At 47.2% G+C, this 14740-nt stretch overlaps 1 protein-coding gene across 2 annotated transcripts; it reads right to left on the bottom strand.

Moving 5' to 3' along the window:
* Positions 1–7142: 7142 nt before the first annotated feature.
* LOC147042812 (protein sprouty homolog 3) lies at positions 7143–13760 on the bottom strand. Of its 2 annotated transcripts, none has more exons than XM_085936728.1 (2): positions 13535–13760; positions 7143–10611 (listed from the first exon to the last, which is right to left on the bottom strand). In XM_085936728.1, the coding sequence occupies exon 2, from the start codon at positions 10554–10556 to the stop codon at positions 9648–9650; it is 909 nt and encodes a 302-aa protein (XP_085792854.1). In that variant the 5' UTR covers positions 10557–10611; positions 13535–13760; the 3' UTR covers positions 7143–9647. The 2 variants fall into 2 exon arrangements, with proteins under 2 accessions (XP_085792854.1, XP_085792853.1); XM_085936727.1 differs by lacking the exon at positions 13535–13760 and adding an exon at positions 10962–11152.
* Positions 13761–14740: the final 980 nt, after the last annotated feature.

Below are 14740 nucleotides of genomic sequence, written 5' to 3'. Positions count from 1 at the left end.
GTATTAGTAATGAGAGTTGAAAAGTAAGTCAAATTTAACCTTCACCGTACCCGCGGAAACTATGAATATTAACGAGGGCCATTATGTGGACCTGATCTGAAAGACTCTTTGCCCCCCCCCATCCTTCCGCTGTTTGCCAGGATACCGCGCTTTCTAGTCACTACTATAGAAAAAATGCTGTCGCACAGCCCATACTGTAGGGGGCGCCGAATTGAAGAAGTGTTTCCGTGAAGGTTCTGAGAACCAACGGTTGTTGATGTGTCCTGCACTTGACCATGCTTCTCTTGTCAAATTTAATCATGAGGACAAGAGGTGCAGAAATGGATGCTTGACGCTCTGATCGTATCCCACCACTTCTCTCTGCAGAAGCTTTCTGCTACCCTTCAAAGGATAAGCAGGGCACAAAATGTACACCCTACTTCTTGTCAAAAGTCACGTTGGGAACCTGGATCCAGGGTGTTCCTCACCTGTACTGGGTAGCCCCGTTATGTTTTACCAATTGGAGTCGGTGTCCAATTTGCTTGCTTGTCTTTCAACGCCTTTGGAGATTGAGAAAGAAAGAAAGAAAGAAAGAAAGAAAGAAAGAAAGAAAGAAAGAAAGAAAGAAAGAAAGAAAGAAAGAAAGAAAGAAAGAAAGAAAGAAAGAAAGAAAGAAAGAAAGAAAGAAAGAAAGAAAGAAAGAAAGAAAGAAAGAAAGAAAGTGGGACAAAACAAATTTGTATACATATTCATAGAAGTGTGGCTGATGGAAGACGGGTCCGTTCGCAAGAAAGGAAGGCTGACGATTGACGCTGGAAACTCTCTCCAGAAAAGAAATGAAAGGGTGGCATTTTAATACCACGGCTAGCTAGCGCGAGCTTTAAACGATTCGGACGATGTGAGGCAGACACATCCCAAGCAACCCCCCCCCCACACACACACACACACACACACACCACACCACCACCGTCTGTCACCCCCGCTGTGTCTCCACATCTCTGACATCATGGCTGTTTAGCATGCACAGACACCGTTTGCATAGATCAGGCCAAAGTGGGACGAGATGGGGGGGGGGGGTTATATGTGTTGAGTTGGGGGTGCTTCCTCCCTGGATTAAGGCTTGATCAAGGCGCCATCAACAAGCTCGCTCTCGCTCTCTCTCACTCCCAACTTTCCCAAGAGAGCGGCAGTAAGGAGGGGGTTGTTTTTTTTCGGGGGGGGGCGTCTACCCGCCATGGTGGACAACAAAGACAAGAGGAGATGTTTGCTTCCCACTTACTGTCACTTCAGATGTTGGAACTGGGGAAAACTGTCAGACTCTGACGCGCCTGCTGACTGTTGCGGCATGTTTATCCGCTGTGTTTATCACCCCCTTTTTTTTAACCCGGTTTCCACCAGAGGGTGCAGTTCACATAGAGATCCTTCCAAATGGATTAGAGCTCAAACAGTCGAATGGGTGGCTGATATGAGTTTCACATGTTCTGGGATTTGTGGAAAACTCTTGGACAATTGCGGTGTCCCCAAAAAAGACCACCTGGTCCGCTTAATAAATGCTTTCAAGGAAAATGAGTGGGTGACACTTTTCAGGATCAGTCCTCCGCCCGCCCAGAGGATTTAGACCTGAAGTACCCTTTCCGATTAAAGGTGGAAGTCCAGGCACATGGATGAAGGCGGTCGCCAGCTTGTGTCCAATGTCCGAGATCAGATCAGTGACTCCTTAGCAGCTTAGATCATTGATTGGCAGGGATTTGGAGCAGAGCCGGTCTCATTAGCACCGGATAAAGTCCTAATCCCCTCTTAGCTGCCTGCCCCCGAGCTGCATTGTAGTAGGTTCATTCTGCTTTGCTGCCTCAGGGATGAACTACCTACCCATTCCAGTGTTCCCATACAGGTAGATGATTGTTGTCACTTGTAACGCGGCACAGGTACCTCGTTAAGTTCCCGCTTCTCACGACAACTGCCAATCACTTTCCCAGAGTCCTCATCGGAACCTCCTTCCGACTCCTCTCCCGCTATGCGAGAGCGATCGATACCGGCTCACAATGATGGCGGAGGCCGATCGATAGACGCCTCCTTCAAAGCTTCACTCTCTCCCAGACACGTTGGGAGGCCAGAAGAGAACATGAGAAGAAGGCAGAGTTGAGCTGGAGGTTTTTTTTTGTTTTGTTTTTACCCCTTCCTTCGTCTTTTTCTCGGGGTCACGTGAGGGTTGAAAGAGGGATGTGACGAGGGTGAAACAGTAGCAGGGGGAGCGTTTTTTCTAAAAATACATAAATCATGGAATGAGCTGCATTTTATGACAGTGAAAAAGAAACAAACAATACAAATACAATTCTAATGATCCAATCATTTGACACTTGTGAATCACCTATATGAGGATATGTGCATAAGCTATCATTTTAAATTCATGAACATATCCTCAAACATAAGCATGAATAAATAATTCCTTCAAATTGTAAGTAGAAGTAACAATCATTTAGAATAATGTTTTTATGAGTACACCTACGTAATTGGCCTAATTTATGATATGCAGTATTTTTCCATTTCAATTTCAGTTGATTTTTTATAATTTCTTATAATTTCTCCGTTTTTTCGTACGCGTTTCAGGAAGTGCAGCGTGAGTATTGACGAGGAAATTATGTCGGGAATATTTGTAGAACTAAACAATTTCCATTAACAAGCGCGAGGTCCCCTCTTGGGATTTTCATGCTCGGTGATATCAAACACCATCAACGCGTCTTTTAATTCATCAAAGAAACGACCATCTCACCTTCTTATTGAATGTTACAGCTTTTCATTTGGAAGGGGGCGGGATAGCGCTCGCTTTTTTTACCCCGCTAATTTGAGGAGCAGGCTCAAGGACGCTGACTAGTCGGGCTTTAATACAAATCATAATTCAATCGTTACGTGAAGACCTTAAAGCTCTCGGGAGGGCCTCGGCGTAATGAGGCATTCTGGGATTTCCATCTTTTTTTTTTTTCACATCTGGTGAAAAAATCCAGGAAAACAGAAGTCGAACGTCTGCAACTGACAAACAGCCCCCAAAAACCAACCATTATCTGGTTGGAGACAAATTTGACATGCATAGAAATGTTCTCCAAAAAATCAACTCAAATAGATGTCAATGGAAATACTCCAGCAGTAAGAATATGTAGAAAAAATACACACACACACACACACACACACACACACACACACACACACACACACACACACACACACACACACACACACACACACACACACACACACACACACACACTATGTTCCGCAAGGATGGGTAACTGAACCCTTTTTATTGTTCAAAAGAGAATTACCGATTAGTTTGGCTAATCCTTGTAGGACTCTGATGCTGTGCGGTACTTTCCCCTTGGTCTCCACTCATTCTCCTCTAGAATGTTTTGTTATGAATTGTTTGTTTGATTTTTGTAGTCCAATTTGAACGTGGACGGGGAATTGGTGTCGTGACTATTTGTCCTCAACCTAAAGCAGTGCAGTCTGTGTATTGTTTGCTAGCCAGCTAGCTAGTTGTTAGCCTAGATAGAAGAAGTGTCTGACCCAATGTGTCGGCCATGTTTCAGCAGCACGTCAACATTTGATCTGCGGATGCTTTTATTTGGACGAGCGAGCAACACACCCAAAAAAATCAAACGCTAAATTTGAATATCAAACTGGTGCATTTGCCCATGCCGCCTTTGAAGGCTCCCGGCGGCGTTACACGAGGGAGACCCGAAATCCGGTGGAATAGGATTCAAGTTGAAATCCACCTCAGGGTGTCCCCCGCCGAGTCCAAACATCACAAGCGAAGTTGGGCTGTATTTTTTTTTTTTTTGCCGTTTTGTTTGTCAACTACAGAACACTGCATCAATGAAGTCCACACTCTGCACTTTACTGCCCATAGTCTCCTCTTGGATAATATTTGTTCCCTTACTAGTAGACAGACAGCTCATCGTCAAATGCTAATGTTAGCTTTAACATGTTGCTGTGCTTCATCTCTCCATTGGAAACAATTTGACAACTGTTGCTTTTGCTGTATTTTGCCCTCAATCTCCTCTCGGATGAAAGTCATCTCCCGACCAACAGCCAAATACCAAGCAGGCAAAACGCTTGAGTGTTGGATTCTGCTTGAATCTCCACTTGGCTGCCACCGGTGAGTGACAGCTAACCTCCCTCAGCGCTCTTTATTGATCACGCTTGCGTGTGTGTGTGTCGCTTGGGGTTCAGAGGTTATTCTTGCAGTTTCCCGTGACCCTTAAATGAACTTCATGTTTTGTGCTCAGCGGGTCTGAGTGCAGCTGCCGCGTGAATTTCACATCAGTGTATTCTCTCAAACAATTGTACCCCCGCCCCCAACCCTTCCACTCAATCCTGTGTCAGCTTCAGACAGTTAAACGCCTCCCTCAAATGCACGTCCCCCCTTTACCATCAGGTAGCATGATGTAAAAAGGCCCTCATTTTCATTCTTACACTTTGTTTGGACATATTGGACTTATTTGAAGGGAGATGGTAGAATATTTACCAAAAAATGTGAGGAGTGTATTCACATTTTTATGCGTCAAAGTGAGGAAATACAAATAGTGCATTTTTCCCAGTATCTCTACTTTAATTGAGCATTTGCAACCCTTGTGTGTACTCGATGATGGATGGATCTGCCAGTCAGTCCCAAACAGTGAGCAGATGCTGACACTGTTTGGGCAACTGAAGTACTGCACACCAACTACATTTCCAATGCCAACGTTAGTTTAGCAATAAAAACGGATTACGCTTTCAAATGACAACTTAAATAATTCTTATCACGCTTATGTTTTTGAATTTACATCAATTCTATGTGAAAATAAAATACGAATAAAACAATTAAATGAATGTATATTTTAGAAAATAACTCAATTCAATGGCATGAAATGAAAAATGTCCAAGTCACTAGAGCAAAGTTCAAATGCAATTTAAATATCGTTTCAAAAATGTCAGGGACATTGTTGCACATATTGAAATGTATTTCACCCCAAGACCAGCAGAGCGAGCCATAACACAAACAGGAGCTCTACTGTAACCTACAATCCTTCCAAAACAGTCAAAAAATCACCACCTCGTGTGACAGGGTTCCTTCCTTCCATTAATAACAAACACGTGTGCTGTGGCTCCTTGTCCCCCGCAAGGCCGTTGTCATGACCGCCCCGAGTTGTCGAGGGTCTCCATCCATCCATCCATCCATCCATCCATCCATCCATCCATCCATCCATCCATCCATCCATCCGCTGGTTCATTTCCACTCTGGCCCAGTGTGGGAAAAAGCTGGCTTCAATGCGCAAGGCGCTCGCCAACCTTTAACAAGCGACTTCCTGTTTCCTGGCAGCAAACACTAAATTTAAACCCCCCTTTGACCCCCTGGCCATGAATCTCCCACAGCACCAAACTGGCCCGTATATATTGGCACATTCTGCTTTTTTGTTTTCTTTTCAGTTGTATTCGACTTTGAATTGTCTTCGGTATTTCTTCAACGCGTACACACCTTTTCACCTAGGATCAATCAAAATACAACGACCGATAGTCATCGTAATAATTGCGCAATTGTGGAAAGCCTGAAAGGTGAATATTTTGTGGTGCCTATATCTGGTAATGTAGGTCAAGCTTGTAAGTTGGCAACCCGTGGAGAGAGCGAGTCGGTGATTTCCATTGCGCATCCTGTGCGAGAGGATGCAGCCAGAGGAAGCCATTGAATAATTCAGCATATTTCCTGAGCCGTAATGGCACTGCCGCGAGGTTAAGTGCTACGTCTCGGTGCATCCGTCCGTCCGTCCCTCTTTAGGGGTTCAGCCACAAATGACCCCAGAGTGGTTTGCATGATCAAGTCGAGCTCGTGTCGGAGGAGAACAATTCCAAATGGTTTCATGACTTTTCCTCGATGGTGGGCAGAGCATTGTTCAGAGTTTGGCCGTCATTTCGACGATTGACTGTAATAAATTAGGTAGGAGCGACAATTTCACTTCCCACCCCCCACCATCTTCTCATCTTGTACAAGAAGCACAAAAGCGAGCTCTCAAAAAGGGTGGGAACATGCCATGAACGAGCGAGCGAGTGAGCAGATGCTTTATCGCTGTCCTTGAGCATTGCAGCTGCATGCTTGAACACAAGCCAAAACACCCCTGACGGACTTTCCGCGTTTGATTTTTTTGTTTCTTTGCAAAAGGATTGTTTTGTGGAGAAAAAAAAAAAGAAATCGGGAGAGGATGCTTTTAAATTCCAGAGGGGAGTTGTTGATGTTGTTGTCATACCAGCGGCAGGAACAGGAAGCGAGTTGAAAGTTCTGGCCTGACCGCGTGACCCCTGCAGATAACATTCCCATCTCAGCCACCCTCCTCCCACCGGACCCACCCGCCATCCCCGCATCCTCCTCCCTCTCAAACTTTTCTTTTTTTCCTGCTAACGTGGACATTTTTGTGTGTTATGGCAGTTTGTCAGATTTGATTGCCTCGCAATGTCTGGCCTTTCCGCACAAGTTTAGAGTTGGTCTAAAATGGTCACTTTAAAGCAAAGAAACTTTCTTGTGGTTCTACTCATGACGGACAACTTGTTCACTGAAACGAGTCCATTTGCCATTTTTCCCTCCTGCCGACGCGTCGCTCCCTCTGACCTCTGACCCCTGGTTCATTTGGACCGCGCTGCGTTGACAGCTGTAAACAAGACAAAATCGGAGTAAACATTCTGCGGAAGCTCCGTGATTGACTGACAGTTGTATGGGCGCTTGACGGACAGCTGGGAGGTGGACTCCCGAGGGGGACGAGTGGGGGGTAGTCACTTGCTTTGACAGAGGGGTCAAAGGCTGGTTGTCTGTTCACTTGAAAAGCAGGAAGAGATTCTTTGGAAGCCCTCGGCACACATTCTTCAATAATCGCTCAGTAAACAAGATGAACGCCCGCTCAAATGTTAGAAGGCTAATGCTAACCAAAACAGCAGCACCTACCGAGACGAGAGCTGTACTTGGACTCTTTCAAAAGCTACTAACTTGATGAATTTTCCGACTGTTTGATGTGATGCCGCCTTTGTAGTTTCTTTTCTTTTTGTGTCGATTATCTTGAAAGTATCAAGTCCTTGTCATTTCACAGCAGGTTTTTCTTTGTTCCTTTTCCACCCGTAACAAAACACACACGGATGCTCGTCGATGCTCGTTTGGAAAGCTCCTCTTTATTGGACGGTCGTGGGCAGCCGCACCAAAAAGCCAGAAAAACAACAACAAAATGACAAACGACAAGCACGCTCGTCATCTCGTATTATGCTCCAAAGGTGGCCGTTCGTCTGTAAATAAATAAAAACAATAACACCGCGTACTGCACGTATCATCGTAATAATAATAATAAGATTGGACTTTGAGATAGACCTCAATTTATATTTGCTCCGATATACTCTCCTTACATTTGTCTACAATAAACAAAGCAAATGCCAATTGTGTACCGAAAGCAAGTGTGGTGGTTATACTGAGTGAAGTGGGGAGTGGGCAACCTAAAGTGAATGGGCAACATGCAGCTAGCTCCTTCATCCAAGACCTTTGAAATAGAATCATCATTCATAATAATAAGACAACTTCATTCATTTTTAATCGAGCAATATAGCCCTTGGAGGACTGAAATGGCCCCAGATTGGAAAAAGGTTGCCCACACCCGCTGTAGCTAACCTTAACCGCAAACTAAAAATGAAAAAAATCCCATTTTAAGAAAGAAAGAAAGAAAGAAAGAAAGAAAGAAAGAAAGATCAAATACAACATGTACCTGCTATACAAATAAACTTGACTTGACGTACCTCTATACGCACATCCGAGAATGAATTCAAGTTTTGGGTTCATACAAAGAAAAAGATTTTCTTCAAGAGGAGCTCTTCCAAATGCCACTTTGCATAAAGGTTCAGCTCATTGTCTATTCTCGGATTGGCTGCCAAAAAACAACATTCATTTCACAAGATTGTTTTCCATCTGTGCGTCGAGACAATCCTACTAAATCCTTGACCATTCTTTTTGGATTGTCAACGTTCTTGGCCGCAAAAGTTCCTGAATTGACAACGGTGGAAGCGCAATAAAAAAATCATTTCAACCACACTCGCTCGTATCTGCATAGAAAAATATAATGGCAAAGAAAGGTTTTAACGCGTCGGGTGTTGTTTTCATGCATCCCACAAACACACACGCACGTCGCACGTCCACTTGAAAACATGCGCACACATGCACACACACGTCGGGAAACTTGAGCCTCGTCCTATCCCCCCCCTCAATCCCGCCTTCTTCTCCGTCCGCCAGAACACCGCAACTCCTTCCCGCGTTCTCGTCTGGCCCATTAAGAGCAATCACGGAGATAATTGCCCGTCTGATCAACTCTCGACGGGAGGCTTTTAGCCCACCGGCCGGCCAAAGAGAAGAGCCAGGCGCGGCCGGAGGGATGTTAGAATAAACTGGCGGAAAGGGCAGGCGAAGCGAGGAGGACCGACCGGGGTCTGGGCGGCGGCCTTTAACGCGACAGACCGAGAAAGATGTAGCAGCGAGGCTAAAAATAAGACGACGACAAAGACAAAGACAACTCCTTCTTCACACGTACGCACGCAGACACACTCACAGACTCGAAGGACTAATGTCCACCCGGCCCACCCTGTCATAGAAAACCTCGTAGGGTACTGCACTGAAGTCTGAGGCCACCGCCATCAATCAAAGAACAAATTCCAAGAGATTTTCTGCATACTAGTCAAAAGCGTGGGCATCGTCATAGGTTCAACCATCTGACCCTCCCGGAACCAGGAAGTCACCCGTGTGCGCTAAAAGTCTGAGGCTGTCATCGACTTGGGATGAGGACAAGTCCACTTCGAAGGCATTTGTACAAGGCGGGGTAGCACGTGGAAACTGTTGCTTACTGGTGGAGGATCACATTCAAAGCGAGTACAGTACCAGAATCCCACATCCAGCTCTGTGATTTGCCTCGGGGGCCCTCGACTTCAGCGCAGCACCGTGCACGCATCTGCTTCGTAGAAATGAGCCTAATAGCTAAGGTCCGAAGCCATTGCCAGATTCAGTTCAAAGCCATTTCTCCGATATTTTCTAGAGGCGTGGCATGTAGAACCCATTGATTTTGGCGTCCGATAGCTCCAGAAACCTTATTCTGATCCTCCAGGAACCAGAAGGTTGCCTACGACCAGACCCAAATATCATTTGCCACGGTGACCTGCCACTTTGGTGCAGTACCGTGTGTCCACTTCATACAAATGAGCTTAATGGCATTGAGATTCCGTGTGTGGTCCCATTCCTCGGGCGTGTCAAAGCTTTCCAGATGTGCTGCTGTGACTGTCTGCATCTTTAATTTGTCGGTCCCTTGGCCTTCGAATTTTCAGTGGAAGTCTCTACGTTTCGTAATCCCTTGTAGTAGAACCGTGAGCTCGTGATCCAGTCCGTGGGGCGGCTGTCGACCACAAAGCGTCGCTCCGTGGATAAATAAATAAATGCGTGTCAGACGTCCCGATTAGGCAGAAGGAGGAAGGCGAGTTCAGTCCAGTTCTTTTTCAGGTTCAGCTTTTGGTTTCCAAGGCAAACAGGCACAGTAAAGCTTTTGGTCCCTCCCAAGCTGAAGAACAGGTGGCTGCATACAAGGTAGGAGTAAATGGTTGGCATCTTGTTGCCACCCATCCAGGCTTGCTTGTCATAGTGACTTCTCCACAGCCTTGCTCACAGAGGGATGACCCGGGTTGGGGTCGGAAGCAGAGATCTTGCGGCACACGGTGTTGGTGTTGCTGCATCGGCAGCCGGGTCGCGTGGCCCGGTCGTGGGCGCGGCGGCACAGGGCGAGGCACAGTCGGGCAGGGGGATAGCAGCAGAGGCAGGGCAGGCAGAGAGCCAGGAGGCCCATGGTGCCCCAGCGGGCCAGGGCGTGGGCCGGGGCGCAGGAGCACGGACGGTCGGCGCAGTTGTCCTCGTCGTCCTGCGCCGAACAGTGGTAGAAGAGGCCCTTGACGCAGCACAGGCAGGTGCCGTACTCCACCGCACTCTCGGCTGAACACAGGCAGCGCTGCCCGCAGGCCCAGCAGGAGGGCAGGCGGCGCGGGGCACAGCACTCGTGGCACTTGCAGCGGGCGCAGCGCTCGCAGATGAACTGGTGCCCGCCCGGCTCGTCCTCGGCCAGACTTTTGCCGAGGGAGGTGTCGGCCTTGAGCTCCCCTTTCGGTTGAGCGCGCACCACAGAGGTCAGGCCGGAGTGTGAGGGTGTCAAACCCGCCAACAACCTCTGGTCAGAGCCGGCGCTGGTCCGGGACATGGAGGAGCTCACGGTGCTGGAGCGACTGATGCGGGACGTGTGGGGGTGCTGCTGACTTTGACTGCGGGGTAGGGCCGCATTGCGGGACGACGGAGGGTGTTGCGAGTATATTCCATGAGGGCGCCGCTCGTCGTAGGGGTAGAAAAATCCAGACTGGGTCGCCAGCTCCAGTGCCACCGGACGCTCCACGTAGTCATTGTGGGCCCGGATGACGCGGATCTGGTCCAGCGACAACACCGGCACGTGCTGGAGGTCCAGCCCGTCCGGCTCCATCCTAAAGGAATGAGCGGGGTCCATGTCGGGGTAGGCGGCACCAGGGAGGGTGGCACCACTCACGGGACATCGGATAAACCTGCAAACACGGGAGTGTTTGTTAGTTGATGGGCTGATGCCATAGCCAGTAAAATCCAGTCAAAGGGTTTTGCATCATTTGATTGATTCTTTCGAGAGCTAACTAATAACCCACAAGTAACTATAGAGTCAGGTATTTTATCCTATTTTTCTACTTACTGTCTAGTTCACAAGCTAACAAACAACAAATTAGCTAGCTAACAAGCACGTTACCTACGGCCAGACTTAGTGTACATGTGGATGCTACTAATATCGAGATCAAAGTAACTATCGAGCAAGCTCAATAACGCCCCGGTCGTATGTCATGATATAACGAAAACAATCGAAGCGACTAACAAAGTCATTCAATACCATTTCATGCGTTCAAATATTACGTGTCGTAAATGTAGGTCAGTGCATCTGACAGTGGCCGGCCGGGCTTTGTGTTGCTGCATAAATTAGCTGTGAAGATGTCAGATATGCTCCGGAAAGGAGAATAAAGACAAGTGCAGGAAATGCACAGGCATCAAAGTAGAGTCAATTGAATAAAAGCTCCAGATGAATGGATAAGTAGATAAAGAGAAAGGCAGAAGTCTCGCATTAAAAACCTTGCTCGCTTCACAGGACCTTTTGGGAGAATGCCACAAAATACACACAGAATCCATAAAAGCAAGAGCAAAGATTTGAAGTGACTGTTGCTAGACAGAAACGCAATTTGTAGCAATTAAGTAAGGCGTAAGCCGGGTGGGTGGGTCCATGTCACGCTCTGAACCTCATTGTGTCAAGTCAACTCGTTGACCATCGTGTCAGCTTTCAAAAGCCTTTGCCATCTCTGAGCCATGATGATAAAAGTGAAATGCCAATGCGGAAAACCTTCACGGAGGCAAAAGTAACTTGAGCAAGGCCCTTTTTGCGCTGCTAGGGGAGTATCAGTGTGCCGGGACCAGTGGACCACCACACACACAAGGATGCACTGTGAGACTCTGGTTTCTACTGAAACCGTTTTTCAGGACTCACGGGTCCCTTTATTAGGTGCACCCTGCCATGTAAGATTTGTATGAAAAATGTTGCTTTCTGCTTCCGAGACAAAACATGCTCACTCAAGGTCGAAATGCGTTTCTTCCTTTGACTTCCGCTGAGTCCGGTCGATGGGGCTTTTTAATGGGCCTCTCTCCGCCATGACCTCATACGAGCAACTTAGCTCTTTTAAAAAAACACTGCCAGCGGGGCGGTGGTGGAGAGAACATACCGTGTCATTTCCAAGAAGAAAATATGACTTGAATTTTGATATGTTCCTCAGATTATACAATTAGCAGACCTCCCGCCAGTTTCGAAGCTATCGCACATCTCCCCCAAAATCCAGGTCTCGGGTATAAACGAGGCACTAAGACCCGGCCGGAGGCTTCCCTTCCTTCGATGCCCTCCCGGGAGCAGCAGCAGCAGGATTGGATGACAATAAACTTGATGAGATACCGGATGTGCTGAATCTGACCGTGACGGAAAGACTGAAATAGACACTCAAGACCAGAAAGGGGGGGCAGTCACAGGAAGGGAAGGGTCAGCCAATGACCGAGGGATCACGGCGCTATTAATGATTTTTAAATATAAATATGATAAAAGGCCATCTGAGGGAAAGTTGGGGAGGAAGTTCCCATAGCGCTGCAGTTTTGATCAAGGCCTCTGAAGGCCATGATAAACTGAGAAAAAGGACATTTGAATGACATTTGATGATGAACATTAATAGCTTCCTTTTTGTGTGTGTGCGTGTGTGTGTGTGTGTGTGTGTGTGTGTGTGTGTGTGTGTGTGTGTGTGTGTGTGTGTGTGTGTGTGTGTGTGTGTGTGTGTGTGTGTGTGTGCAAATTTAGTTGTGGGATTTCTTGCCAAAGTGGCTTGGAACTTTTTCACTTAGCATCTTGATACATGAGTCAACTCAAAGTCAGTGAAGATGTCTTTTGGTTCAAATCGTACATTTCCGTAGCGCTGCGGTTGTGCGGTGCATTAGCTGGAGCATTAGTGCTTCTGCCTTGGCAAAAAAAAAAAAAAATCCCAACTCCATTCATCCCCTCCCTCCTTTTCTCCATCATCCATTCATCCATTTCTTCATCCGGCCATCCCTCCATCCCTCCCTCCCTCCCTCCCTCCCCCATCCCCTCTTCCGGGCTGGTTATGCCTCCTGTTCATCACCCCCCTCCAACGTCACTCCATCCCATCATCCGTCGACCCAACCCGGCGGAGATGGCTATCGACATTTTGCATCTGACCTTGAGGACAATCAATGGCAACCCCTCCGAGCGCGGCCCGGTCACGTTTACACGTGGCCACATACGCACAGATGGCCAGTATGGGGAGGGCTTTTTTTGGGGGCCCCCATCCGTCATCGGGGCAATGCTTCTGGTCCCCATACTTCAACAGATAACCTTGAGAGTAACGCCCAAAGTTTAGTTTGACAAGTGGACACAATAACGCAATGGCGTTACCAAAGGTGTGTCTTGTGCAATTCAAGTTGATTTTGATCCCCATAGCACACCTACCTTCCGAAAGTCACTTGACTAATTTGTTGACTTTCAAAGTTTAGTTCTTCACGACTTGACTTTTAAGGTAACCGAGTCACGTTCCTCCTTAGTTGATTTTAAAAATGACAAAGTTACTTTATTGGTAACATTCAACAGATGCCGACAACATCCGCGGTTTTGCCAACGCTTAGTGCATATTTTTTAACACTGAGGCTTCTTTCTTGTTTGACTTAACATGAGTCATTTTTTTCAAATGATTGTAAATGGGTTTGGTTTTACAGGCTACGTGACAACCAAAGTTTTTGTCGACTTCACTTAACAGGTATTTTGTTTGAAGGCAGTCTGTTTAGGCCTGACATATTGAACCGGTCACATGTTTTGCACTGCAGACACCTAAAAAACGTCCGTCATTTTCAAAGGAACGCTCTTACCTCTGATTGGATTGAGATCCATTTTGCGCCCGTGCAGCTTGTCCCTTTTTTTGGGCAAAATATCCTCACTAATGTCTGACGACAGGACGCATTTGCGGTAAGCCGTGAAGCTCACATCACCGAACAAGTCCTCGTCATAGTTGCTGTGAAAACAAGTCCTAAGTGTCCATGTGTGTGTGTGTATGGAGAGGAAGAAAGGCTCGGTGGATGCTCTCTATCAGCAGGATGTGCCCTCCTCCTCCTCTTCCTCACCCTCCTCCCTCCTCTTCCCGGAGCTGGGATCCCTGCGTGTCCTCCTGAGGTCACCTCCTCCCCCACCACCACCGCCTTCTTCTTTGGCACGTCAGCCTTCCGAGGATGCTGGCAGGTCGGAGATGGACTTACAAAGTAAGAAAGTGCATCCAAGTGGCAGGCAGGCAGGCAGGCAGGCACAAATTGTTTGCAAAGAACTCTCTTTCCCGCCCGCCCCGGTTGTAGCGTCCTCGTCTCTTCTCTGGAGATGAATGGTAGTGAGGACTGGTACGCTCTGTGGTTCTCTCTCTCTCTCTCTCTCTCTCTCTCTCTCTCTCTCTCTCTCTCTCTCTCTCTCTCTCTCTCTCTCTCTCTCTCTCTCTCTCTCTCTCTCTCTCTCTCTCTCACATGCAAAGGCACTCACACTCCTCCCTCTCGACCCCCACCCTCGCCCGCCCGTCACTGAATCCGAGCCGCTCCGTGCATGTGCACTCAAGTGGCCATCACGCACAGCAAACGACTTGCGACAATGACTAGTCGAGTCCAAATCAGTTTGTGCAGCTAGCTAGCTCGCGCTGAGCCTTTGCTCGCTATTGTTGCAAATTTTGCTGCTCCGTGTATAAAGTAAGGAGCAGTTGTTTGTAACGTGTTATGGAATTGTGCTAGTTTCCGTTGGCTCATATGTTGTGTTTTGCACGACATATTAGCGCTTAGCACTTGTGTAACACTAATTATGTTTTCATCGTCCTATTTTATGCGTCAGGTGTATTGTAAACAACTGTGCTGAAAAACGACTTGAAGCGAGCACGCTGTGCCTCTTCTTGGAAATCTTTTTATTTTCTCATAGTGACGCTACATAAGGAGTCTCCCATTTGAGTGAGAACAGGCCGGTTGAGAGATTTTTTACAATTGGTTTGAAAGGGGAAATTGAGGTCAAACAAAAATACGCCATTGTGATTAATATTGCGTTTGTGG

The sequence above is a fragment of the Syngnathus leptorhynchus genome, chromosome 17 (genome assembly GCF_054491065.1).
Source record: "Syngnathus leptorhynchus isolate UIUO chromosome 17, UIUO_Slep, whole genome shotgun sequence".
NCBI lineage: Eukaryota > Metazoa > Chordata > Actinopteri > Syngnathiformes > Syngnathidae > Syngnathus > Syngnathus leptorhynchus.
This window is presented reverse-complemented; position numbering and strand designations above follow the sequence as displayed.